The sequence below is a fragment of the Ctenopharyngodon idella genome, chromosome 17, assembly GCF_019924925.1.
Source record: "Ctenopharyngodon idella isolate HZGC_01 chromosome 17, HZGC01, whole genome shotgun sequence".
In the NCBI taxonomy this organism is placed as follows: Eukaryota; Metazoa; Chordata; class Actinopteri; order Cypriniformes; family Xenocyprididae; genus Ctenopharyngodon; species Ctenopharyngodon idella.
The window spans coordinates 21,414,328-21,442,201 of NC_067236.1; the positions used below are offsets into that span (position 1 = coordinate 21,414,328).

Sequence of the window (27,874 nt, forward strand, 5' to 3'; positions counted from 1 at the left end):
AGCAGTGTCTTCTACAGGAAAAAGAGCTGTATATTTTAACAATGTTCCCTTGGTTAAAATAATTTCACCTTACCTGATCATACTGTTTTTGTACTAGAAATAGAATAGTATAAATAGAATTTCTACAAATAGAAAAGTAAACAAGTCAATAAAAACAAATAAGCATGAGAGGAATTAACACACTAGTTATGTATGATTAATGAAATTTAATGAGAAAAAACTGTTTGACTTCTGTACACTACAAGTCATTAAACACAGAACAAGGGGCAAAGGTTACTGCAAACAGAGTTTATTGATTTTTCATACTCCCAAAATGAGTCATACCTTGTTTTCAACTTATTATATGTGATTTTGCATTGAACATACAGATACAAAAGGAGAATAGAGAATGGAGGCATATTAGTTGAAAGGGAGTTCATTCTAAAGTAGACTGCAGTGTGTTTAAAGCAATAAAACAGAAAGATCTGGAGGTCCGGGATGTAGTGGCCAACAACAACAAAAAAACACCACCGTAATAAAGCACCACACTGACCCTCATAACATATGACTCTGTAAACGTATTCATATCCAAAACCCAAAAGTGAGATGAAATTTAACTACTGTTCTGCATTTTACTTTAAAACATTACTTGTTTTAGCTTGCAGTGCCTGGCAGAAACAGTACGGAAACATACTTCAAGGTTAATATATAATACTGAGAGAAACTAAGACTTTGTTAACAGGGCACTTTAATTTTAATCAGAAGATTAGACAATGTACTAAATATAACTTATTGATACGACCTTTCAGAAACTTGTGTGACAAATAAAATAAGTATGCATAATGAATGTTTCATTAGTATGATCTGGATATTGGTATTAAGTTCATGTATGTTGGATGTTTTATGATTATTATAAAATTATAATTATTATTATTTGTTGCAAGTAAAATTTCCCTCTACCATTACTTCTACATTCATATTCGTATGACACACTATTCTCCATGTTTTCAAACATTCATTGATTACTAAATTGTATTCATACTGCATTATTAAAGCTGTACACATCTCTTTCAAATTAATTATTGTTATTATGATGTGAGAGATATGTTTTAGTGCTTATAATGGTTTTGCTGCCTTAGTGTAAGGGCATTTCATTTTAGGCCTGCGACAGCCATACTGGGGAACCTGAGTTATGAGAGGGTAAAACTCTTATCTTAAAGATATAGCACCATATTAAATAAATATATCAGTTCATGCTTTGCAAAAGTCATATTTAACATAGCTGAGGTTTTGGAACAACAACAAAAAAAACTGCCCTTCTCATCTTTGTCTTTTCTTTAGTACCATAACTGTACTTCTTAATGCATTAATATATAATAGCATTAGTATGTTCACATTTGAATATAATATTATTATAATATTAATATTCATATGTTTGTTGGAATAGTGGAAATAGCTTTTACAACACTTAGCACAGTCTAAAAGCACACTAAACACTGTGCTTATTGCTTATATTTCATGTTAATGCCATGCACTTTCATTGCCACATCTCCTGCTAGCTGAGCGCCATTTACAAAAAGAAACTTCTCTCCCTTGTCTCTATGAAAATTCTATAAGTTCCAATGCAAAGAACACAGTATTACATTTGCAACCATTTTAAAGGAATAAGGCAGATTAACAAAAATATGCATGTTATTTATAGTCAAAATACATACTGAAGCATGCCTAGAAGAAACTCAACACATAAAAAATCAAGACAAAAAGAAAACTTTTTTTTCCTACAAATGTTTTTGCTTAAATTTGATCAGGTTCCTGTGCTTTTATTTGTATACAGAGTGAATGTGGTATGTGGCTCTAGTATAGGAAAATACAATAAAACATAAAGAGCAATGCATGTGGACATTAGCAACACCTCATTAGCTTAGATACAGGCAGCAGTGTAATCTACATTTCATATAGCTAGATTCTTACAAATTAATATAATGTAAAAAAAAAAAAAAAAAAAAAAAAAATGGTGTTAAAAATCTGTTCCATTTCACCTGTGTCACATTCTGTCCAGGAGTTTATTTCTTCTTAGTGAACAGACTAAACCTCTTCTCCTTGTCCTTCTTGGTTGAGGGGACCTCTAGAGTAGTGGAAGAAGGGGGAGGTAGGCTTTGTGCCTTCACTCCTGATGGCCCTGCAACTGGTTCTTCTGTCAGAGCTTGTGCTGCCTGCTCTATAGCCTTAGTCCAGTTCTGGAGCTCCTCCTGTGGACAAAGAGACAAAACATATATATATACCATCATTAAAGTTGTTCACTTGCTTATTTCAAAGATTATGCTACTAATTAGGGACTAATTAGAAGAAGAAGTCAATAGCTCACCTCATCTTTACACTGGAACAGATATTCACTTCCATCTTCAAGTCTAAGAAAGCAGGACATGAAACAAGGATAAAACAGGTAGGCAATGCCTATTTGTAATATACCAACACTTAAATACATTTTATTTTTAACTAATTATAAAGATTGATAACCAAGACCCTTACCGGAGTTTGAACACCTGCTTCTTTTTCTTATAGTTGGTCAAGATCTCACATGAAGCATTGGTGAGAGTCAGGGGTTCCTCACCATGGTAGGTGACACTGTGACTAAAGCTCTTGGCATCCTTGTAGGCTGAGAGCTGTCCAGGCTTGAGCACACAGTAAATGTTGTTCCAGGACCTGAGAGATGAGAGGGTGGACAGTTTGAATAAAGAATAAGTATTTTGTGTGACTGAAAATGTATCTTGAAGCATTATACTTAATCAAGACAAATGGTTTTCTTCTGAAAATGTAAATGGCTGTCTGTGCAAAACTCTGCTACAATGCTAGGGTGTTCTGGGTGGTCCTCGGTGGTTCAAGTCAAAAGAGCCCAGTCGCTCTGATAGATATTGCTTGGGTCCTTCAATATAGCACTGTAGTACAAGTTTGTTCACTTATAGAAGTAAACAATAATCTCATCTTCAACTTGCAGCATGATTTGAGGTATTATTTATGTGCTGAAGTTTAATACTTAAAGTCTAGGAATTTGTTAAAAGTTTTAACAATAGTAATAGTGATACCTCAGCAAACACCAATAATTACATGGCCAACAAAAACAACAGCTAACCTGTTGGAAGCCTTCTTATTATGTCCTTCCATCTCATGTTTGCGTGCTAGAGTTCCCTCCATCAAGACTGGTTGAACTTGTGAAGATTCAGTGGGAAGTGTGGCAGCTTTTTCTGTCTCTTTGGTAACCTGAATAGATGTGGAGGGGTCCAGCTCTAGTGAGCCACTTTCCTGCAACTCTGAGATCAAAGGCACAGTGGAGTCCCCTGCTGTGCCATCAACTCCGCCAGAACTAGGCTCTATTACTCCTAAACCAGACTGAAGACCACATAAGAACAAAGAAGTATTACATTTAATATTCTAACAAACATTTTGCAGTAGAAAAGGAGTAAAATATATTTTGTAGGCTATTGTGTGCTGTATTTGCATTAAGAGATGACAGTATGAAATGTGAAAGTATATCTGACATGAAGAATGAAAGAAGATGGCAAGATTCTAATACAATAAGTTGCACTAAACTCACCACAGACTGTTCTTCTGTGGGGTAGAGTTGTGATGACTCCTCTGCAAAACCAGTGTCTTCTCTCCTGGGGGTCAAATGTCAAATTTTAGTATGGGATATGGAGGAAAGGAAGTACAGTGTTCCCCAGATCTTCTGTTTACCTGCTATCTTTCTCCGCCTCTTGTCTGTACTGTTGTATTTCCAGTTGTTGTTTCCGAATTTCCCTTAGCTCCAACTACAACAGATTATAAATAGTCAATAACTTTTTTTCTAGTAAATGTGAGTGGTGCCTGCCAGTCCAAACAGTTCACAAGATATGAGGTATTATTAATGTCTGTAGCACAAATGGTGTGGGATGAGTTTAAAACATGTCGAAGTTAAAAACATACTGTTGTAAGACGTTCCAGTGCTGAGAAACGCTCTTCCCATGTAGCAGTGGATTTCTCAAAGGCTTCATGCCTCTTGAGCAGTTTTTCAACCTCATCCACTGTATCGCCTAGATCTCTGCTGGCCACGTATGGCTCCTGGGCAATTAGCCAGGCCTCTGCCATAGATGCATCCCGAACAAACTGACATGCCTCCAACACTAGAAGGACATATAATTATGAGCAGCTGTGAGCACTATTAGTATGTGTCTTTTCATGTGTGTATGCTGACATTTGTGGACTTACAAAGTCCAAGCCAATCCCATCTATCATCCCATTTGAGCATCATCTCTTTCCTCTTCTCTACCAGTTGCATCAGCTTCTCTTTAATCTGTGAGTACAAGTATAATTGAAAATGTATGAATCCCACTGGACACTTTGTCATGGCAGACTGCTAAGCTGTTACATCCTGTGTCTGGTTACCTCTGCAGAGTCCTTGTGCTTGCGTTCCAGGAGGGCCTGGCCTAGTTCTACACACTGATTAAACTTTGGTCCACGGGTCTCAATCTCAGCACGGATTCCTTGGTGATACTTCATTAGGAGCTCCACTGAGGAGACATCTCTTCAGTGGGCAACAAGAAACAAACCTCATCACAAAGAGGAACATGGACACCTCTACTGCGATGACCACAATGATACAGTTTCTTACCGTGGCTTTTCCTGTGTCTCTATTTGCTGCATGATGCTTTCCATCCAGGCCAGCAGGTCCCTCACCATGGTGAAGAAGCGGAATTTGTCTGCTGTATCCTCCAGTCGCTTCCTCCTACCTGCACAAGCATCCAATAGACCCTTCCAGGCCTCCACAACCTCTTTCTCAGTTGCTTGAATAGCAGTGGCCTGATCTCCTGCATACTGAGCATGCAGTCTAGTTGCAGTCTCCTGGAACTGTTTGACCTGCAAGGAAAAAAATATGGAACATCCACAACTTTTCAATATATAGCATTTGAGATTTCTTGAGATGAAAGCATAAAACTGATGATGACAACCAGTTGTTCATGTAATGTGTTTTCCTTGCCTGTTTGCCCAGGGAGCTTATATCCCTCTCAAATGCAGCATGCATTCGGTGGAAGGACTCTGCTTTGCTAAAGTCTTCTCCCAGATCATCAGGAAGCTCATTCTTCTTTTCCTCAATGTGAGCGACCAACTCTTTCCCATCATAAAAATATCTGACCAAATTCACAGAACATAATGTTTTCCAGTCAATTTCTCTACCCCATACAACACCTTTAACAGGTGAAGAAATTGTAAAATAATTATAATATTTTTAGATTATAAATCCATTTAGTTCTTCTATACTTACTTAAGCAGGTCATAGGAGGCTGTGAGGAGCTGCGCACGAGTGTCGATGAGTTCCAGCAGATCTGCCCAACTCTCATTGACTCCATCCTTCCACTCCGCCATGGTTGCTGCCTCACTGTGGCCTGCTTCGATCAGATCATCTATGATCTGGTTTACAGTGTCTACACGTTCTTGACCCACTGTCCCTGTCTCCCGTGCAAACTCCCTGAACTTATCTCGCAGGATCTAAAATATTGATAAGTATGACTTTAACAACACAAACTAGTGCTAAATAGGCAAATTCTTGCATTGCACATTACAAGACATTCTCTTGTGTGAGAGGTAGTAAATGTGCTTATGTGTGTGGGTAAGTTCTGCTTTACCGTCACATGGTCAAGGTCTTGGCCCATCTCTTCTGAAGAGGCCACCACATCACGCTCTGCAATCCACTGCTCAAGATCCTCCACTTCACGGCTCAGCAAGAAATTATGATATGTGTGGTCCAGCTTCTTTTTTCGGTCCTCTGCTTGCTCCTTCAGCCCAGCATACTGCTTATCAACTTGTCCTTGTCTCCGGATGATGGCCTCACTTCACATACAGACAAATAGAGATTAATTTTTGTTATGGAGTGTTTTAACTTACATTAGGCTGCCTCAGGAATTAGTTTAGCTTGCCCCCCTCATCTCAATATGCAATAAGTTCTTTAAATATATAATATATATATATTGCATGTTTTCTGACATGCAATCAGTCCAAAATACCCATCTGGGTGCTCTTCAGCCAGCATCTTCTGAGCACGATCTGCCAACTGCTGGATGGAGTACGAATAGTCATCCACTGTCTGCTTCATAAGCAGGTGTCGCTTCAGCATGATCAAAGCACTCTGTTCATCCTACAATCCAGAAAGAAGAATTGTCAGAGACCGCTTATTTTAGTATGGCTTTTATGGCAGCACTTCACACAGAACCAGTTTGGAACCAGTACAGATTTGACATAACTTGGCATTTTGAAGATTTTTTTAAGACATAAAGAAACAATACTGTTCTTCATAGGCTCTTGCAGTCTGCCATAGTCTTACCTTGGCCTTTTCATCAGCAATCATGTAGAGTTCTTGTTCCCCTATCCAGGCCTCAGCTTCATCTGCATCATTGTAATACTGCTGGGCCTCATTAGAGCCATAGAGCCGTGCTCTACGTTTGGCCATCTCATCCTGCAGCTTTGCCCACACCTCCTGAAGCTTCTTCATCTCCTCAGACATGTGTTCTTCCTGTGGACTGCCCTCTGCTGCTGCCACCATTCGCCGGCCACGCTCTAACACTTCATCAATGCGTGGCTGGTGACCCTCAATCTCCTTTTGTAGTGACTGTACAGGATATGAACAGTGTATATAAAAAGGGTAGGTGGGATGTATAATAAATATACTATGAATGAATTCCAATAATAAGTCAAAGAAATAGACCACCATGTTGTCAAGTCATGGATGATCAGAAAAGATTTGTGAGGGTAAGTAAAATAAAAATGGAAAACTCACTTGATTCTTCTTGAGCAGAAGTTGGACAGTCTGAAGATTATTGCCATGATCCTCTGACATTGCCATTGGTAACCTCTCGTTAACCCAGAGCTGAGGAGAACAAATGAAAACTAAGAGTTCTTGAAGAAAAAAGTAAAAAAAACTAATGATGCATTCTGAAAAGCTGTAGTTTGGGTATGCTATGTATGTACATACTATCTCATCTGCAAGATCTCTGAAGAACTGGTGCACTGCCTTGGCGGCCTCCAGCTTTCCTTTGCGTTGGGCGAGAGGTGTGAGGAGCTTCTGAAAGTCCCTCTGAAGAGTTTGCTGCTCAACCTCAAGCTCGGGTTGGTCCTCTCTAAGTGAAGCATGCTGCTGTACAGCTTCCTGAAGTTCTTCAAGCTCCCGTGCACGATCCCGAACTTGATTCTCTGTCATCTAGGGGAGAAAATGGCAGATTCATGCAGTATCTTTTAAACTACCACCAGGGATGGAAGAACAATAAACATACCAAAATAGATCATAATTGTACCTTAAATGAGGTAATCTACTGTAGAATTGTAGCACACACAACACATTGACAAAATAACAAATCTAATGTCACACCTGATGCTTCTTCAGTAGGATGTTGGCACTGGTAAGATCCTTCACTTCTTCATCCACATCACCCTGGATCTGCTGCTGCAATTTAGCCAACCATTTCTTTAGGTCAACCAGGCTCTGATCAAACAGCTCAGAGCGGTTTGCGTCGAACAGCAGCCGAGCCTTCTCTTGTGTGGTGCTCTCCAGCTTATCCCATAGTTCATGAAGCTTAGCAAGACGATCCATAACAATGGGCTCAAACTCAGGCTTGGTTTCCATCAGTTCCTGTCCCTCCTAAATATATGAGCATGGTTCAATGTACACACTATTTTTTCACTCATTTCAATACATTGATACTAGAGAATTATTGAGATTATGGTACTCTGTAGACGGGGCCAGTCCACACAATTTTAAAATAATGTGAACCAAAGGCTTCAACAGAATCTTTATCATCATTTAATAATTCATCAGAGCTCAAGGTAGGTCTAACTGAAAGATACTGTTACATAATTTCCGCTATGGAGAAAATTCTTACTTTTGACACCCAACTGCTGTGCTCTATTAAAGATATGGTACACATAAAATTGCTATATACCTTATCAATGTTATGAAGCCAATCCTTGTTCGATGCAAGCTCTGCCATGAAGGCTTGGTGTTTTTGCCACTTGCTATGGAGGTTTCGAGCCTCATCATATGATGTATCCTGTGCAGTCAGCATTTTCTCATTTATCCACAGTGTAAGCTAAATGGGAAAAAAGTAAATGTTTATTGAATGAGAGAAAATGTCACAAAGAACATTTTATTAGAAGAAAAGCTGTGAGATCTTCCAAATGAAAACTGAGTAAAGTATTGCTTACATCCTGGGTGTTCTGAAGGAAGTGCTGAAGTTCCCTGTTGTCTTTGAGTTTCCCTGAGACTTCATTGGCTTTGTCTTTGTTCTTGTTGTATCTGAAGTTATGTACACAAATACATGGGATATTTACTGGTATGTTTCAAGTGCAAAGTGGTGTAAAAAATGTATATAGTTAAATGTAAACACAAGCAGACATTGACATGGCTTTTCTTTACTCCTCCATTTCCACTTTAGAGAGAACACTTTAAAAGAGCAACATAACCCAATGGATTAGGTGTACTTTCACAAAGAGATCAATACCCATCAGGGCAGGCGCCCATCTTAAGGAGTTACAGACTGCCTGGGCAAATAGGGGAAATGTAGGCCACTCCTTTAGAGAATTTTGCTTCTCTCACTCGCTGCTGATTCAGCACAAGTAAAAAGGTTCATGTCATGCCAATTTATATACTAGTTCAGATGAGCAATTTAAATTTTTCATTGATTGTTACATTTCTAAGGCCCTTATGTAATTGTTTTGTTGTCACAGTAATCCATAGTGAACTGAAAATCCACCCATTGATCCATCCATTTTCCAAACCACTTGTCCTATCTGGGGTCATGGGGATGCTGGAGCCTATTGAATGGAAAATTCTGTGTTTTTTACTGTCTCTGTAAGTATGGAATTTAGAATAAAATGGCAAGTTTATTTTTGTGGATAGCTCATATGCTAGGTCACAGAAAAATGTTCTCTGTCTGACCTTGGATGTAAAATATATTAAATAATATAAAAAAACAGACCTATCCTCAATGGAGCCCATCTTGTCTTTCACCCTTCCTGAGTAAAGGTTTCCACTGTCCACCAGTCTCTGACCAGTCTCCAGTGTGCTGAGTATCTTCTCTTCATTAGCATCCATGGTGGTAACAAAGTCCTCATGTTTCTTCAGGGCCTTTTCTGCTCCATCCAGGGTGTCAGGCTTGTCAGTGTGGGCTAGAGTGTATTCCTTTCAAGAAGTACAGAAACAATGCAGAAGGAGACATTAAAAGGGAGGAAAAATGTTATGGAATGGCAATTGAAGGTCATAAGCAGGGTTTGGTTTCCTTAAAATGACTCTTCTCATGAAGAGAAAACAGCATGACAAAATGACATCTATTTTGATTATAGATGAAAACTACGTATATGTATACCTATACCTGGTTATTTAAGATGGCCTCAGCCTGCTTGGCATCCCTCATGAATTGTTGGAAGCCGAGACCCTGATCTAGGAAGTTCTTGCGGCTATCCCACATTTTGTGCAGTTCATCCCAGCCCTTATCAAGACCCTCCAACCTCTGCTCCAGCTGCTGGTACTGAGGATCATCTTCTTGGCCCTGAATGACAGCTACTCCCGTGTCCCTCACACGATGATAGTCTTCCTCATGGCCATCCATATCATCCCTCACAGCATCATGGAGACTCAGAAACTGCTCAGCCTCTGGTAAACCATCAGGCATATCTTCAGATGCAACAGCCTTCTGTGTCTTGAACAGCCAGGCTTGAAAATCATCCATGTCCTGTAGGAAGGTCTGCAGTTTGCTGACCTCCCCAAGAGAGTCTTCACGGTCTTTCAGGGTACGTTTCAAGGCATCCCATGCTGCATCCAACTCTTCCTGTCTGGCAAGTATTTCAGAAGCATTTTCTGGGTGTTCCTTCACAAGCTTCTGGGCCTCATCATGCAGGAAATCCAACTTATCTTGGATGGCAGCAAGGTCTCTTTCCATGCCGAAGAGCTTCCTCTGAATGGTAATGACTGCAGCCAGGTCATTCCCAAGGTCCTTTGTAGACTCAATGACTCGTGTCTTCTCTTTTATCCATGACTCCGTCTCATCACATTCAAGATCATAGTTATGTAGGCTGAGGGCTGAATCTACTTTACGTTTCTTATCCTCCACCATTGCTTTAAAAGCTTCCCACCTATAAGAAGAAAAAAAGGAACCGTTTATAAAGTATTTTAATTGGAACTGGCATTCATATCTGGGATTATAACTCATACCTCTTATTGAGACGAATTTGACAGTCTTTCACTTGTTTTGTTTGTGGATGTCTGCTATCTTCGAGTTGCTTGGCTGCCTTATTGACGTTATCAACCCGAGCCTGCATGTTATCCATTTCTTGAGCAAGAATGCTTAGCCTACCAACAAACAGAAAAGAATTTTATGACAGTGGCATGAATTAGAATAGTTTCCCAGTTTATGAAACACACTTACAGTTATGTCTCTGGGTTCATAAAACCAGTAGCCATACCTGTTTTGCACAATTTCTAGATCTTCCAAATTCTCAGGTGTCTCTAGCCCAACCAGCCAGGTTTCCTTCTGGCCCATCCAGAGCTCACAAGCGTCTGTCTCACTGAAGATAGTGTAAAGAGCCATGGTGTCATCCAGTTTCTTTTGCCTCAGGTCTGATAGGGTCAGAAGCTCAATATACATATCCCGGATATCATTCAAACGCCCCTGGATGTCTGGTGTGTTCCTTAATTCCTCAGGAAGTGCATTGGCCTGTTTGGATAGAGCATCAATGGTGGCACCATTCTTAGCGGCCTCATCTCTTAAGTCACGATGTTTCTTAAGAAGTCGCTGGGTAGTATATTCATCATGCCCAACATCGTCACTGCTCATCTGCCGCATAGCATCAACCAGCCAGGCCTTGAGGTCATCAGCATCACCCTGAAATTGGAAGAAGCGTTGTGTGTCTTGCAGATTCTGCTTACGGAAGGCAGCCAGTTCCTCCAGCTGTTGCCACTGTCTTCGCACATCATCCATGCGCTGTTGCACTTTGGGGGAACCCAAGTGCTTGGCCTGGATCATGCTCTCTCCTTCGTCCATCACCTGCTTCAAGTTGTCCCGTCCAGCGGCAAGCTCATTCTCAAAGACACTGTGTTTGCTCTGCAGTACCAGCACACTAGTCAGGTCCTTACCATAGTCAAGAGAGGAGAAAATGTGCTCCTTTTCCCGAATCCAACTCTCCAACTCTGCAATTTCCCATAAAAAGTTCCAAAGCCGTCGCGACTGCTCCAGACGTGCTTTCCTCTGAGCTGCCAGAGCACACAACTCCTGGTAGCACAGGTCCAAGTGTTGTACCCGATCACGGATTACTTGTGGGTCACATGGTTTATAACCTTGACAATCAAGAGCAGAAAAGTAAAATACCAATGAATAGTGTGTAAAGATTTCACACCTACATCACCCAAGTAAACAACTAAGTACATAAGGGTTTAACTGTACTTACTATCACCATTGGCAAATTTAAGAGCAGCTGCATTGGCTGATCGTACTCTTTCTGCCTGCACTGCTATATCCGCCTCTACCAACGAATGTTTCTGCAACAAGTCTTCCACTTCCAATAACTGTTTTCCAAAGTCTGGGGACAAGAGTCGGCTCTGAAGAACAAATGTCCAATAAGAAATAGTTTAAATTATGCTTTTTTGCTTCAATTACATGAGTTACAATGATACCATAATATTAACATAATATAAAGCAAATCATATAAATCAAGCACACTATTCCTACCTTAATTTCATCCATCCAGCTGATGATGTAGAGCATCTCCTGGAAGATACTCTGAAGGGTGAGATTCTTGTCTAGACGACCTCTGCGAGCTTTCAAGAGCTCCTGCAGGTAGTCCCACAGCCTCAAGATATTGTCTTTTCTAGCATCAATGCGTTTAGCATCATGGTATCGTTCTGCTTCCAGTTCTTTAGACAGGGCCACCAGTGCCTGAACGCGTTCTTCATATGCAGCAATGTCTGTCTCTATGGCATCATGTTTCTTTTTAGCTGCCTCTACTGCTGGTAAGTCATAGCCAAAGTTGTCCTTTACAGTAGAAAGCAAAATAATGATCATTAATTTTAATCTTCAGGTGTTGCAACCATGAAAAGATGGGTATCTAAATAAAGGCTCTCTGCACATTTCATCTTACAAATGACAGAAGCTGTGGAAAGTTAGTTACCTGTGAAACTAGTCTCTGATTTTCTTGAAGCCAGGTCTCTCTCATGGCTGCCTTCCTGTCAAAGCGACGAGCCATCTGCTCCAGCTTCTCCTGCCTAATGAGTTCATCTCTTAGGACCCGCTCACGGTCGTGTTCTGCCTTCTCCAACCGCTCCCATGCCTGAGAACAAAGGCACACACACACATTCAAACAGCTCAGAGCCTCTCAGACCACTGGAATGACTAACATGTTCAACCTCTGTCACTGTGCCTGCAGAAAATGTAACTAAAGTGGTTGGGGCTAGCAGGTGTCCTTTTGATTGTCCTTTTGATGTGTTTCTTATGATTTGAGTGATGTAATTCCTGGAGCTTATAGTGCCTTCCATTCAAAGTCAGCTATGGGATATTCCTACTTCACCAGATAACCACTATATTCTATTGTTTGATGTTTAGAAGATATAGAGATGTAGAAAAAGTGGCAAGTGACAAAGTTTGTTTTTTGCAGATGTACATTTATCAACAGAAAAGCTAGTAGGTTCTATTTTAAAGTAATAAAGGGATGTTTCTGCACAAGTTTCCAAGTTCAAAGTCTGACTTTAAGTGGCATTAGATTGCACTTTCCCTAATTGGAGGTTGGACATTCATACTTTCTGAGTTGAAATGAATGCAGCATTAATCATAGCATCTCACCTTGTTGATATCTGACACCAGTGCACCCTCTTTAGGTGTGTAGACTCTCTGATTGTTGGCCCTCATTCTGCTCTGGATGGTAAACAGCAGTACTTCCAAGTTGCCTTTCTCCTGAAACCTGAAGAGCAAGAGTTAAAAAGTAATTAATGTTGGTTGCTTAATGGTACTACAAAAGGAGAGATTTTTGTTCATTATTAGCCTGAATTACTTAGGTGGTTTCTCCACAGTACGGTAAGAGTTGAAAGCCTGCAGTTGCTGTTGGACGCCTGTAAGGGAGTTAGCAAGCTTGCGGTTGTTCAGCACAATGATGGTTTGCTCAATCCATGTTAGCAGGTCTGATGACAATGTCTCATACTTCTCAATCATCTTCTCTGTTTCAATGGCCTGGTCCAGCACCTGGAGAATATGAGTATAGATCAATACAAATGTCCTCTTGAATTAAACACACATATTCACATGGGAATAAACTGGCTCAAATTTTGCACCTTCCCAACTCGCTTGCCCTCAACTGCCAGAGCTTTCATCTTAGAGAAGTAGTGGTAAAATGCAACAACATATGTGATTATGGACTTCTCATCTGGGTTCTCAGTGAACACATCTGCAAACAATACAATATAAAAACGTTATCTCCATAATAATTATTATAAGTTTTGACTTAATAGTCAAAAGGTGTTACTTGCCTTCTGGGTCCAGGAGCTTGGTGACACCAAGTTTTTGTTCAGCTAGGTTAAAAGCCTGCTGAAGGTTGTGAGTAGGGTTGGACCTCTGTAGATTGCCATAGTCCACCAGATCTGGCCTGATGGAATGAAATGAGAACACAAATGTACTGAGAGGAGAGATTATTTGGTTTATTTCTATATATTATTGATAAAATAGTATAAAGAAGGCAAGGCAAGAGGGGAGAACAGGATCAGTTTCATTTCTCAGTGGTGGTACTTTTATTGCTTAGGAGGTTTAATTGGGTTTTTAATTATGTTTCATTTAAGTGGCAACTATTTGTTACATGTAAAACTGGTCTTGGATGAACTTATAAAAGAATAAAAGAAACATTTGACATACATATGAGCACATCAGCTCAGTGTGTCATTTCATCTCTCCTAACCACTAAGCAATGTCTCCAAAAGCTTTTGTGTTAATATTTATATTTTGTCTTGGAATTGTATCTTTTCTCTTGGTATTTATCACCTGTGCTTGTGAATGAGAGCGTTGAAAGCCATGCCGTCTTTCCAGCTTGTGGTGAAATTGGTGATGTTTATATTGGGGTACCTGCAGATACAAAACAATATCAGACAAATCCATCTGCAAACACAAAATACTGTCAAATTCATTACTACTAAAGTACAACAATTGTTGTCCTACCCTGCAGTCTTCATCTGGCACCAGAGGAGCAGTGCATCTTTGGCCGAGCGGGTCTCTAGCCGGCCTGTCTGGTCAGCTTGTCCTGTCTCTACTATAATGTCTTGAATCTGTATGCACATGAGGAAAGAAAGAACAAAAACTGAAATAAATCCCACATGAGCATTTAAATGGTATTCATTCCTCTACAATATTCCTGTCAACTAGACTTTCCTTCTGTTTTAAAGCATTTAAAAGCAATAATAAAACCATGTACTTTAAATTAATTAGACAGGCTACTGTAATTCGCCCCTGGGCATCCATTCTTAGATGTGCAGAGGCATTGTTACTTTATTTAGATTGTGACTTTTTATGTCTCAATAGTTTGTACATCGCTGTGGGAACTAGGCAGAATAAAGAGCAGTCAACAATTCCCATTCTGGTCTTTTTCCTTTCATGTTTGAGGATCTGAATTATGTAGCAGACTACACTGTTTGAAGTGGCTGGACTAAAAATATCCTGATATCAAACTGAGAGATTAAAAATAAATATAAGCTTTTCCAATCAGCCAAATAAATGTAAGCTTTTCCCATCAGCCTAAGACACAATACAAAAACTCTGCTGTAGGTCTACTGTAATATCAGAAAGTTTGGATTGTTTGGACTGTGTTTTCTAACCAGTGCAATGTTTTATGTTAGAATAAGGAAAGTTTGGGTATTGAAACTATGTTTTTCAGTTTAAATCGTACTTAGATGCACAGAATGAATAGAGCTTATCAGAATGATGAGCTGACCTGGAAGCGAAGAATGATGGTCCAGATGAGGCCCAGGATGAGCCGGTGATTCCCATCTACAATATCATGTGATCCCATGTTCTCTAAGTGCACCCTCTGCTCCTTTAAAAACTGTAGAGCTTTATCCACATTCTCCAGACAGTGGATGCGCATTCGGCCCTTGGTTGGCCTGGGCTGAATGGTGGAAATATGGAGAAGCAAAGACGTTACTGAAATGACTTCAGTGGTGTGGTCAGTTTAAGGTTTGGCACCGTTACACACATAACACTCACCAGTCTCTCCCCTGACAGAACCTCCAGTAGTCTGATGAGCATTCTACCATCCCGCAGGTCTAGATAGAGATCTGAGATTCGGCAGCTGACTCTGGCTAATATGGAATTCACCCATTTTGTAAAGGTCTTCTTCTGGACAGCCTCTCGCTCATCTGGTTTTGACATCAAGAGAAGAACATTCAGCTATTCTGATGTGGCCTGGTACTTTCACTTGTTCTGTTTTATTTGCATGGAAAATGAACTAAATGGAACCGTAATGATAATGTTTACATGAATCTCATAAAGAAATCAAAATAATAAAATATGAAATTATATTTTTCATTAATAAAAAGGCCTAATTGTAGGACCAATACAATTTTACACTGTGATCATTTTATGGCAAATAAGCATCTTACATTCATGTAAGCAGCTTACATTCAGTACAGTAAATATCATTATGTATAATCACAAATGTAATTTACAAATGCTTAAAAAAAAATCCCATCACTGTAAATGCCCTTAATTGTCAATGTGCTTGTTTTTACAGAAAACAATATCACAATGCAAATAATCTTAATAGTCCTAAAAATAGGCTTCATTTTCATGCTTTTGGAGTGAAAATTCACCCATTTAGATTGAGAATGGATTTACAAGTAATAGTAAAATGTGCATAGTAAAATAGCTATAAAGTAAAAAGACAGCTCATATTTTACTTACTCAAACACAGTACAATCTATGTATATGTATTCTTCATAGTGTATGTAGGCCTATATCCACGTGTTTTTCCCTGAGCAAGGCTTCTGCAGTACCACGTTTATTTAAGATTCTACCACAAAAAGAACAAAATTGTGCATTCTTAATGATGCGTTTTATAAATGATTCAGATCCTATGGCTGCAGAAAACTGGAAAGGAGGGATGGAAATGACAAAAAGAGAGGTAGAAAAATAGAGTGCTTGAAAAAGGGAAAAAAGATGCAAACATTAGAATGTGAAGTGGGTGGAGAGTGGAAAGGATACATTCTTTTAAGCCTATCTACAGACATTACCTTGCCATTTATGCTTAAACTACAGATAAACAGTTCAGTATCATAGTCAGGGACTATTTGTCATATATGGCCTTGTTCTGACAACATATATCTGGGTTTTGGACATCATACGATCATACAACACAATACAGTCATTTAATGACAATGTTAGTTTAATACAGTTTAGTACTTGAGGCCAAACTTCAGTCCAAGACCATATTTTCAATATCTTAGTCTTGTCATGGACTCGTCTTGACTCAAATTTGAGACTATTTGAGCACTACAACACTCTGGATAAATTTTTTGGTGTGTGCCGACTTGTGCATATGATCTGCTCTGTGCTACTGTGTCTCTGGACCAGAGCACACTGTGTGTGCTGCTGAGGTGTGTGTGCCACTGACGCAAAACCAGGCTTCATTCACCACAAAGGAAAGCATATTTACACTGTCTGAATCATTCAGACCCTCCTGAGGTCTCTGTGTTGACTCAAACTCAACCCTCTTCTGGTCTCTGCCTTGAGTCAGGACTCAACCTACTCAGGTCTTGGCCTGGACTTGGACTAGAATGAAGTGGTCTCAACTACAACCATGTTAAATTACCGTGAAGTTTTTCCAAATTCTCTGAATTTAAAAACTAGTGTGAAAGCCTGTCTCCTCCATCTGGATCACAAAGCAATGAAAAAAAACAAAAAAAACACTGTTGGGGCAAAAGCACTTTTTTTGACATCTTTAGAGAGACAAAATAGCTTTCATTTTCAGATCTATAATAAAATATTTGCACAACTACAGACAAAAATGATTTCAGCCAATCTCATAGATGTAAATGCCATGTGGCTAATTACCCTGGAGCCAAAGGAAATTGCTGTCATAACAACAGTGATTGGCAATCAGTCCCAAGCCCTTCACTTGTGACTATACTGAGTCGTGTCATGAAAGGTAAAACAATATAATACAATATAATGAAATATATGAATACATGTTGCTTGCAAAAAAAGAGACAATAAGTACAGCATTTACTAGCCAGGCCTAATAGGCCATGCTAACCAGCCAAACCTTGACTGGAGAAAAGTTATTTTTAAGGGTCAGGGGCCGTATTCACAAACACTAAGTTCTCCTAAATAGCAGTAAAAGTTCTTAGGTAAGAATTTCCTCTTAAAACCTATTCACAAAGCTGCTAAGACCAACTTTCACTAAGGAACAGAGAGAAATCTTAACCTAAGAGAAAGGGTGGGGTTGACCTCATTGCTATAGATGATGTCAACACGCTTACTAACTATGCCCACAGTGATTGGCTGATAGGGAAGGGGTCTCTGTCAGTGATTTAATCATAGAAATATTGTAGAACGAAGTGTTGTGTTGCCATTTTCAAATAAAGATTTTAAAATAAAAAAGCTGCCATATTCAAATAAAGATTTTAAAATGTAGGCTAAGTGTCAGTAATTAAACAAGCTAACTGTCAGCCGCTTGCATGTCTGCATCTCGAGAGCAACAAATGATGTTTTATAAACAAAGTTTGGGAGGAGCACTTTCAAATTGTCTAGCTAATCAGCAAGAGAGGAGGCATACATATACACAGCCGACTCACCTAGTTAACTCGACAGATTTCTGCATCCCTCCGCCACCCAACTCCTCACTCTTGGCTGATTTTTTATTTATTTTTTTTCCAGCCGGGGATACGGGGGACTACGGGTTTGGGCTAATCCGAGCTCGGAACCCTCCCCTTGGACAGCACGCTAAATATGCTTATTTACTCTTTTACTCTATTCGAACATTTGTAAGTGTGAACTTGTAAAACCCCTCACAGGTAATCAGACATTATTTATTTATTTATTCATTTTCAAAGATTTATTTTTGGGATTTTTGTCTTTTTATTATGATAAGACAGGAAGCGAAGTGGAAGAGAGAAAGGGGGGATGGGACTGGGAAAGGTCCACACGCCGGAATGGAACTCGTGTCACACATGCTGCCCACAAGGCTATTGGCACTGACGATAGGACTTTTTTTTTTTTCAACTAGACCACAATGTTTTATTCTCCATCATTCAATGCATATTGCCTGCACATAAATGAACCTTTATGTTATGTCATCACAGATAAAAATCTATAAATCAAAAAATGTATTGCATTTATGAAGAACAGGCTCAGCACCCAAGGCTTGGGCGGATTGCTGAGGTGGGTGGGAAAAATCCATTTTAGGATTGTGTGCAACTTGGCCCAAGTGAATTAGGAGTCCTCTTAACTACCCCTAACTTTTCACAGATTAAGGAGCTGGTTTTAAAGCTAAAATGCTTTGTGAAATACTTTTAGAGCAAAAATTTAGGAGTCCTAAAATTAGGACTGACACGCCCATTATTTTTAAGAGGTTCTCCGAAATCGGCAAGTTAGGAGCTACTTTTAGCCTTAAGATGTTTTGTGAATACGGCCCCAGGTCTGGTAGGAAAAGCTCTCTAAGGTACCAGCTGTACAGTTTCACTTTTTAAAGCGCAATTTGCCATGTTCCTGTCAGAGTTAGGAAAGCTCCAGATGTGCCAAAGCATAATAAGAGAGCTATGCCCGGCAACACTACATATTTCATGACCAAACTACTGCCAAATGATTCCCCTTCCTGTTCACACTTTGTACAGCAGGACTGCAATCTAACCTCTACTAAATGATTTTCTCTCTCTCTCCATTAGAACAGCACCGTGTCTAAATAGAGTTTGCTTGGGTCCTGCTGATCTCTGATATTCTCTCCAGCTCACAGGAAAGGTCTGTGAAATATTTATATTGATGGATTTTCCCTGTATACAAAAAGCACCCATGTCCTAGGTACTTGCGACTTTATTTCTCATAGTTGCAATTGTATATCCACCAATTGTGACTATATTTCACAATTACAACTTTATATCTCACAGTGTGAGTTTATTTTTATTTTTTTTACTTTATTTCTTATTTTAAACTTTATCTAACAATTACTTTATTTTTTACTCTAAAATAGGTTTCCATAAAACATTGTAACCCTAAGTATGAGCAAAAATATTAGTGATGCTTGCTTTAGAAAACACCACTAACTAAAAGCATACTGCTTCAGTAGAATAACATGCAAACTATAGTGCCTGTTTTTTTTTGTTTTTAACCAAGTTTAATTCATCCCTGTGCATTCATACTATGCATCTAAATATTAGGGATAGTTATGGAAAAATACAATCTCTCTGAACTATGCTCTTTCTGTTTCACAGCATTAAAGAACTCCTTTATCAGAGAGAAACAGGAAGCTCAGTTTTACGCAAATTAAAAGTGACAGTCAACTTCTCTCTAAAAATAAACAGCGCTGAATAAGTGAGGTAGGAGACCTTGATGCTGAAGATCCCAAATCACAGAAAGAGATAAGACAAAGAAAACATATTCCTGTAGGAAGCAAAAATAGCAGAAGACAAGAAGTAGATAGTGGTTAGTCTGCTAATGTATCAATCACTTTGTCATTCAGCAAGAAATCAAAAGATTGATAAGGGGACAAGTTGTATTTTTTGCACTGAATGGTCTTTTTATGAGTTTGTCAAATAAATATTTAGTGAGCAAATGGGGCATATACACAGCATAAATAATGAAATTAATACATACTGTACATAAAAAGACAAAGCAGGTTTTCAGTTCCCACAGCGCCCAGTAGAAAACAATCAAGCATACCACTGTAAAAGCCCTTCCCAGACCCTACTCCGGATCACTACCTAATCCCACAATTCCCCTGTGGCGTAGTAAAGGGGTATGCCAGGAAAGACTGCCCACTCTTTGAGGGTGGGAGAAAAAAAACTCCACCAGGACACTACCTTGCAGTTGTCTGAAGCGCCCATCCAGGATGGAGTTGTTGAAGCAAATGTTGGAAGCACTGTAGCTCAGCCAGCGTGCTCGTCTCATACTCCGGGACGGGGACAGGGGGCAAGATGGTGAGGATCGGGGAGGTGAGGGCCGATGGCTCCTTGGGGTGCAGGAGGAAGAGGACGATGAGGTTGAGGAGACTGGAGTAAAAGTCATGGGCGCTAATTTAGGTGTGATTCCCAGTAAAGTTCCATTCCTCTCTGGTAGGTGCTCAGGATCACGAATGTGGGGACTGTTGGTTTTGGCCCCTCTCCTGCTCTGGGCCCTAGAAACGGGTGGAGTGCTCCTGCTCCGGCTCCCTGGTGCATTGGTCCGGGTTGGGACTTCTTTCACCGTGGTATACTGCCGGCTGCTGACCTCCCGGACGACTGGGGTAGGGCGGATTGCGATGGTCTCTCTGCTGGTCTTCAAGCTGAGTTTGACCTCCCTCAGCCGGGTCTGGCTCACGGGCACCGCGCGACACAAACAGGGGCTACTCATCCTCACCACGCTAAATCAACACGCACAGCCGGGAAACAGCGAGACAAACAGGACACTCTTCTTCCCTCCTTCTGTCTCGAGTTCTGTTATCTTCTCCCTCGTCCTCTCGCCCTCCCTCCCTCTCTCTCTCTTTCTCCTTCCCTCCCTCACTCACTCTTCACTTAGCAATGATGCTGTCGTGCCTCTCCCCAGTAGCACCCCAGCCATGCATATAATATGCCCCCGTTCCTGACTGCCCCATAACGCACACTCAAACACACTCATCTAAAATGTCTTCAAATGGGTGTATGCCTGTTTGTGTGTGTTTCGATTTGTGTTACAAATACAATGTGATGTCAGACTGTAAGTGCGTGCATAAGCAGTTTTGGCCCTGATGTAAATACAAACTACAAATGTATTAATGACTGTGTACTCAAAGTGTACTTAGTATACTCAGAGGGATGCGTGTCTGTTCAACAGCTGTAAATCAACGGTGAAGAATGAGAACCTCCCTCTCTCTCTCACCCGCCCTCACTTTTTAACTCTCTCTAATTGCATTAGAGAAAGAGCAGAGCACAGACGCACCAACAGAACACATCACACCGGCCCTGGCTCAGCAACATGCACTCGGCTTAAAGAAGCAGGCCTGAATTTGAGTTCACCACCACTAATGCATTTCAAACAGAAATACCTGCATCCTTAAATAATAACTGCATAATTCATTCTTAAAGTACACTACAATACACTACATTAATATATTTTAAATGTACTAAATTGCAACTTCATCATTACAAAATACATTTAAATACATGACATACACATTTCAATAGAAAATATATTTTATTATATTAAAATTTATTTTAGTTTACCATAAATGTTTGTCAGCACATTCACCTTAACCATATTTCAAAGACAAAAGAAGTAATTATGAAAATATAAAGATGTAGCCTACTTAAATCCCACTTAAGTGGGTCAAAAAAGCACTCTAACCTTGCATTTAATACAATTGTAGACTATAATACAATTTTTTTGTCATTAAATTCTGTTATTGATTTATGCCTTTTTAATCCATCCATCTGTCCATTCTCCAAACTGCTTGCCTTGCATTTTTTATTGCTTTGGGGGGGAAAAAGTATATACTGTACTTACTCCTTGATGCAAAATGCATTTCAACTCTTTGACATCTCACACTTCAAGAAAAATATTCTGTTACAGTGGATATTAAGTGTCCCAAATTGGATGCAAAACATTACATTGGACATGTGTTCTTGCTATTTAGATGCATGTAACAAAATATGCTCTGCACTAAATCCAAAAATCAGAACTGGTTTAAAGTGTTAATGCAGCCATAGAGGTCTTTTTGCAAGGCTCTTTTGACTCAGGCCAGTAAGAAACCTACCAACAATGCTCCAGAAACCACTCACAACACCCTAGCAATAGCAACACCCTGGCATTATGAAGCATTTTTTTTTCAGAAAAAAAATATGATAGTGTACTGTCACTTATATGCATCATGTGTGGATTACCTAGTCCCTGGAAAGGGGCTTGTAATTCTGGTCATGAAATCACTATTTAAAACCTGCTGTTTCTGAGAGGAACAGACCCCACAGGTGTGCCAAAAATGACAAGCTCCTGCAGCCATTACAGAGATCTAAGCTATGGGCACAGACGGGGAGGGCAGCTGTCCAGCTCAGTCATACAGAGGCATGCTGGGTATGTGCAAATGATCCTGGCTGGTCAGGGGGGCAAGAGAGTATAGGGTTCAGCTGCCTGTACGTCTGTATATGTATTTGCACATTTGTGGGCCTCTGTATATCTTAGCCAAAGCAACATGTGCTCAGTTTTATGTCACCTGAGACGACTCACCTGCAAGAGCTTTAATGCGCGAGCGCTCAAAGAGTCTGGCCGAGCTGTTGTCGTTGTCAAGCTCTTCATCGGGCAGTTCGAAGCGGGTGTTGATGCGGCTGTACTGCTGAGTGATTTCAGCATTGTCGAAGTCTGTGGTGGAGGTCATAGCTGCCATCGAGATGCAAAGGAATGAGAGGGACCGAACACCTCAACGTGCCACACGAAGACAAGACAGTGGAATGCCAGAGATGGATGATCTGAAAGGTGAAAGAGATGGAGAATACTTTTTAGATTTTGCACTGAAGTGACCATTATAGCACCTCACTATATTATTTAGACATTCAATACTCATTCCTAAGGGGCAAAAACTCATCTTCGATCACCAAAATGACTTATTTAAAAAAAATTTCCTGTAAAAAAAAAAAAAGTCTTCATGACTTAAAATAGCTTGAATGTAACTCTGTATCCTTGCTTCTGTATACGCGGATCTATGAATATGCTAATTAGCCCCGCCTCCACTCAGATGAGCTCAGAGATCCACTCGGTCAACTTACTAAGGTAAACGCTGCACAATGATATCGCTTTTTACAATGTCAGACACATGACGGTAATTAATATGATTCGCCTTTTGTTTGACTACATTATCAAACAGCTAATAATGTGTTGCTAATGTTACACAAACCACGTTCCTGTTCGCAATCTCAGAGTCAGACAGCTGTATTCTAACAATCAGTATCCTTACAAACGCTTACTGTATGTGGACAGCAAGACCTCAAACATCATGTTCGCTGTTTTCAACAACAATACTTTTGCAATAATCAGATTATGAAGTTAGATGATATGATACAGAAATGTAAGAGTACTTATTCAACCAACCATTTTTGAAACTGGCTCATTGTCCATCCTTCTATGTATTTTCCTGCCTCTCTGCTCGTCTCTGTCTATAAAATGGCAAAATAAAACTAATAAAATGTATTCCTGTTACCCTTATTGATATATACCCTCGAGATTCCATAGGCCGCCATTTTCAGCACATGTCCTCTAACCGTCAATCGTAATGTGGGTGTGTATTTGCGTGTGCTACTGTGGAATGGCGGGTGAAGGTTAGCTGCTAAGATAGTTCTATCTTTGAGAGGCATGTTGCTCATGTGTAGTCTTATCGCCCTGAACGGGGGGGCTGGGCAACCCCTCTCTGAGCAAGAGAATGTGAAGAGCACCCTTCACAAATTTTCCTACTTCGTCATAACACTACGTGATAAGATATTTGCTTGCGTTTTTTCCTTGCGGTGACATAATTTGGGGGGAAATGCTTAGCTAAACATTAACAGTGAACTGCTTCAGACAATCCAAAACTCCTGCTCTAGCTGGCTCCAAATATCGTGGCCATTGAAAAGCACAGTATCAAATGAAATGCACATACTGTAATGTTCTAGTAGGTCATCAGGGGTAGTGTACTGTCACAGTGCTAGGGATGGAGATGTCAATTGTAAATATATAATCAAAAATCTATGACAATCAACAGACAGATAAAAAAAAATGAGGAAAGAGGAGAATCTAACAGGTCTCAGAAAGAGGGGTAATGGTGGTTCTCACTCTCTTCTCTCTGTATCAGGACAGCGCAGGGGGGATGTTATCAAAGAACTATTCTCCACCCACCAGCGGGAAACCCGTTATCACAAGAGACACAACTTTGCTGCCTCTCTGCATATGGTGTCTCTGCGATGTGCTCACGTGCACACATACAGTTTATGACAAAGTTTTCACTATCTTAACTGAAAGAGAAGGACAGATGGGACAGCTTTAAGGGATTACTTGTCAATGTCATTCCAAACCTGTATGAATTTCTTCTACAGAACACAAAAGGAGAAATTCTGAAGAATACTAATGCTGCTCTTTTCCATACAATGTAAATATATAGTGACCAGTCACCGTCAAGCTCCAAATACGTCAGAAAGCTGATTTGTTTTCTGAGAAAAAGGTTACAGTTAAAGTTGTTGTTCACTTAATAAAGGATTAGTTCACTTCAGAATTAAAATTTCCTGATAATTTACTCACCCCCATGTCATCCAAGATGTTTATGTCTTTCTTTCTTTAGTCGAAAAGAAATTAAGATTTTTGAGGAAAACATTCCAGGATTTTCCTCCATATAGTGGACTTCAACAGGTACCAACGGGTTGAAGGTCCAAATTTCAGTTTCAGTGCAGCTTCAAAGAGCTCTACATGATCCCAGACGAGGAATAAGGGTCTTATCTAGCAAAACAATCTGCCATTTTCTAAAAAAAATGCGCCACGCATTACGTAATCACGTTGGAAAGGTCACGCGTGACGTAGGAGGAAGTACCACAGTAGGGCGAAAAACTCATTTTCTCCTCCAACTTCAAAATCGTCCGACATCGTTGTTTTACCTTTTTTTGTAAAGGCTTTTGACTTAGTCTTTGCACGTTCACTTTGTAGACGCTGAATCGGTATTTCCGCCTACGTCACGCGTGATCTTTCCAACATGATTACGTCATGCGTGGCGCATCTCAGAGCAGTGCAAGACGAGCATCTGTGGTTAAAAAGTATATAAATTTTACATTTATTTTTTTAGAAAATGACAGATCGTTTCTCTAGATAAGACCCTTATTCCTCGTCTGGGATCATGTAGAGCTCTTTGAAGCTGCACTGAAACTGACATTTGGACCTTCAACCCGTTGAACCCCACTGAAGTCCACTATATGGAGAAAAATCCTGGAATATTTTCCTCAAAAACCTTAATTTCTTTTCAACTGAAAAAAAAAAGACATAAACATCTTGGATGACATGGGGGTGAGTAAATTATCAGGGAATTTAAATTCTGAAGTGAACTAATCCTTTAAAAAGGTACCCTCTGCATTTGCACACACACACACATATATATATAATTTTTTAATTTTTTTTCTCTTTCATTTTTGGGTGAACTGTTTAAATGATTATAAATCCAAATATATGCTAGAGTATTGAATCTGAACACATTTTAATATTTAGGTCATTAAAATAACAGTATATGGCAATAACTGTTAAATAAAAATTGAAAGTGAAATCTCTAGCTGATGATATCCATCACTGACATGATAATGTCACAATGTGTTTTCGCTCAAATTCTGCATCCAAAGCTGAAAGGGTGGCTATCTACTGTGCAGGAAGCCAACACAGCGGGGTATTTCATGTATGCGTGAGGGGAGAGGCCGCAAGGTGTGGTATGAATCATGACGCACTCCATATTACCTGTAGGAACAGCTGAACCCATGGCACTATGGCACCAGCGTATTCTTTGTTTTAATGAGTTAAAAACAGTAAATTGCGGGCACAAATACCACCTTAAAGAAATAAGTTTGTTTACCCAAAACTAAAATTCTGTCATTTATTTACACTTGCGTCATTAAAACCCCATATGACTTTCTCTCTTCAGTAAAACACAGAGATGTTTTAAAGAATGTTCACTCTGCTCTTTTTCCATATGATGGAAACAAAGGCTGACATGATTTTAATATGCAATTGAACTATTCTTTTAAAGGTTTAGTACGTTTTAAGCAGAACAGTGATGAAATGAACTTTATGGCCATATTATGAAGTTCTGGGTAGTAAGTAACTGTGTTTATATCAGAAGTTCTCCCTATAAGGTGAGGTTGAAACAGCTCACCTAATTTTATTGTTATTTCAAAGACGTAGTGACAGCTGTTTTTCGTTCACTAATATAGTGAACTGCTTTCTTTTGTTTATTTAATGAGAAACAAAGAGCAGGATCTTGGAAAATCCAGCTTATACTGATAGTTCTAGGCTGCTGGAGCATGGTAGCTCGTCATTGACCATCATTATGTTTCAAAATCCAGCTTGACTGCTTTAAAATTATATGACAAGCTGGTTTGTTGCTGGTCAAGTGTGGTCTACCAACCTCGGCCCAGCTAACAACCAGCTTGGACCTCGGACAAAAGAGTTGCTCACAGTTTCAAATAAATGATCGTATAGAAGAAAGCAAGGCATGAGAGATGAGAGTTATTAAAGGATAAAAGTGAAAAGCAAATAACTATGTAGGAAAATTAGCAGTTCTAACATTTTCTCATTGTTTTGTAAAAAAATGTTCTCCTGCTCAAACATGCCAACATGAATGTGTACACATTGGAGGTCAGTGCTCAACAGGTTGCTACTCTTCCCATAAGAGTACGATACTTTAACTAATAGCTAATATTATTAAACATGCTTTGCTATTCAGATATACATAGACTAGCTTATAGCCTATATGAAATGTGATGAAAACAAACAGCTGAATACCTTAATACATCTAACAGGCTATCAAATGACATTGGGAATCCTAACCTTAAGACCTCTACAACTAAACACAGTTTAACATGTAACAAACTTACCTATACAAATGAAAAACAATCCGGGAGAATGACACGCTTCTTTGTCGATGTCTTTATAACAAAAGTCCGTTATTTGAAGTGCAATAATAATCCCATGAGAGGCTCTGAGGTCTAGGTCACGGTGGGGGAGAGCTGCTGAAGGGGCAGGGACTGCGCGAGGGGTCGCCGCTCACTACGCTCATTCTCACCAGCCGCTGTTTGACCCACCCAAAGTGTTAAAAATAAAGTAGAGGAGCGCTTTGCCTGAGCGCAGGGGGGACGCGCATTCCTGTCAAGAGTCGCTGACTTTAAATGGCGTTCCCCACCCTTCCACTGCCCGCCTCTGCATCAAGCCCTGCATAAATATAAAACCGCAAATATTTACAGTCCACTACTAATCAATAGCGACTAGTGCCGCTACTTAAAATCACTTTCTTTAGGATTATTTTACATGTTGAACACTTGTCGCTTGTTTGTATTTTCTATAGTCTTTCATAGAAATTAATCGTTTTTTAAAATGTTCTATTTAAAAAAAAATACACTTGAACAATAAAATATTTGCTACTATACTGTATTTCATTTACCGTATCTGTGAGGTGTCTGATTATGTTTTATACACATACTTTTTAATGAAAAACACCCCCAGTGAGTGGGTGATGTTGTCTCACAAATGTAGACTAATGATTCTTTTTATTTCAAGGAATTAAAGAATTAAAGGATTTAAAGGGATTTAAGTGAATAGCTAAAGAAAAAAAATATTTATTTTAATAAACAAATAATTCATTTTAATAAATCACAACCTGAAAACAATGTCAAAGCCACATGTTTTACCTTGTTCTAGTTTGAGGGTTTCAGTTTTATGAATCATTTTCTTTAATTTACTGAAAGGCTTCCAGGAAACCATGGAAGATAGTTTATAACTATTTTAACTATGTATCTGGATATTTTTTAATTAAAACATTTTAGAATCATGCTAGAAACATGCTGACGTGCTAAAACATGCTAAAAATGTCTAGCAAACTTGTTAAATCATGCTAGAAACACCAAAGTTGCATCCCAAATGACGCACTACACTATGCACTTATGCACTATGTACTCATCCATGTAGTGCTTGAATTG

The 27,874-nt window shown here is 39.5% G+C and overlaps 1 protein-coding gene across 4 annotated transcripts; it reads right to left on the reverse strand.

Moving 5' to 3' along the window:
- Nucleotides 1–268: 268 nt before the first annotated feature.
- sptb (spectrin, beta, erythrocytic) lies at nt 269–27,065 on the reverse strand. 4 transcript variants are annotated; one of them, XM_051867785.1, is made up of 38 exons: nt 26,777–27,065; nt 23,815–23,859; nt 22,413–22,651; nt 15,231–15,382; nt 14,959–15,132; nt 14,190–14,296; nt 14,016–14,096; nt 13,511–13,626; nt 13,316–13,428; nt 13,039–13,226; nt 12,831–12,948; nt 12,163–12,321; nt 11,724–12,026; nt 11,443–11,593; nt 10,462–11,332; nt 10,211–10,348; nt 9,372–10,131; nt 8,979–9,181; nt 8,206–8,296; nt 7,944–8,090; nt 7,373–7,642; nt 6,980–7,204; nt 6,785–6,874; nt 6,332–6,616; nt 6,015–6,145; nt 5,637–5,841; nt 5,276–5,499; nt 4,991–5,141; nt 4,625–4,869; nt 4,399–4,537; nt 4,222–4,306; nt 3,940–4,136; nt 3,712–3,785; nt 3,572–3,635; nt 3,110–3,366; nt 2,509–2,682; nt 2,345–2,387; nt 269–2,228 (listed from the first exon to the last, which is right to left on the reverse strand). In XM_051867785.1, the coding sequence occupies exons 3-38, from the start codon at nt 22,567–22,569 to the stop codon at nt 2,043–2,045; spliced, it is 7,074 nt and encodes a 2,357-aa protein (XP_051723745.1). In that variant the 5' UTR covers nt 22,570–22,651; nt 23,815–23,859; nt 26,777–27,065; the 3' UTR covers nt 269–2,042. The 4 variants fall into 4 exon arrangements, with proteins under 4 accessions (XP_051723745.1, XP_051723743.1, XP_051723746.1 ...); XM_051867783.1 differs by lacking the exon at nt 23,815–23,859; XM_051867786.1 differs by lacking the exons at nt 23,815–23,859; nt 26,777–27,065 and adding an exon at nt 23,271–23,290.
- Nucleotides 27,066–27,874: the final 809 nt, after the last annotated feature.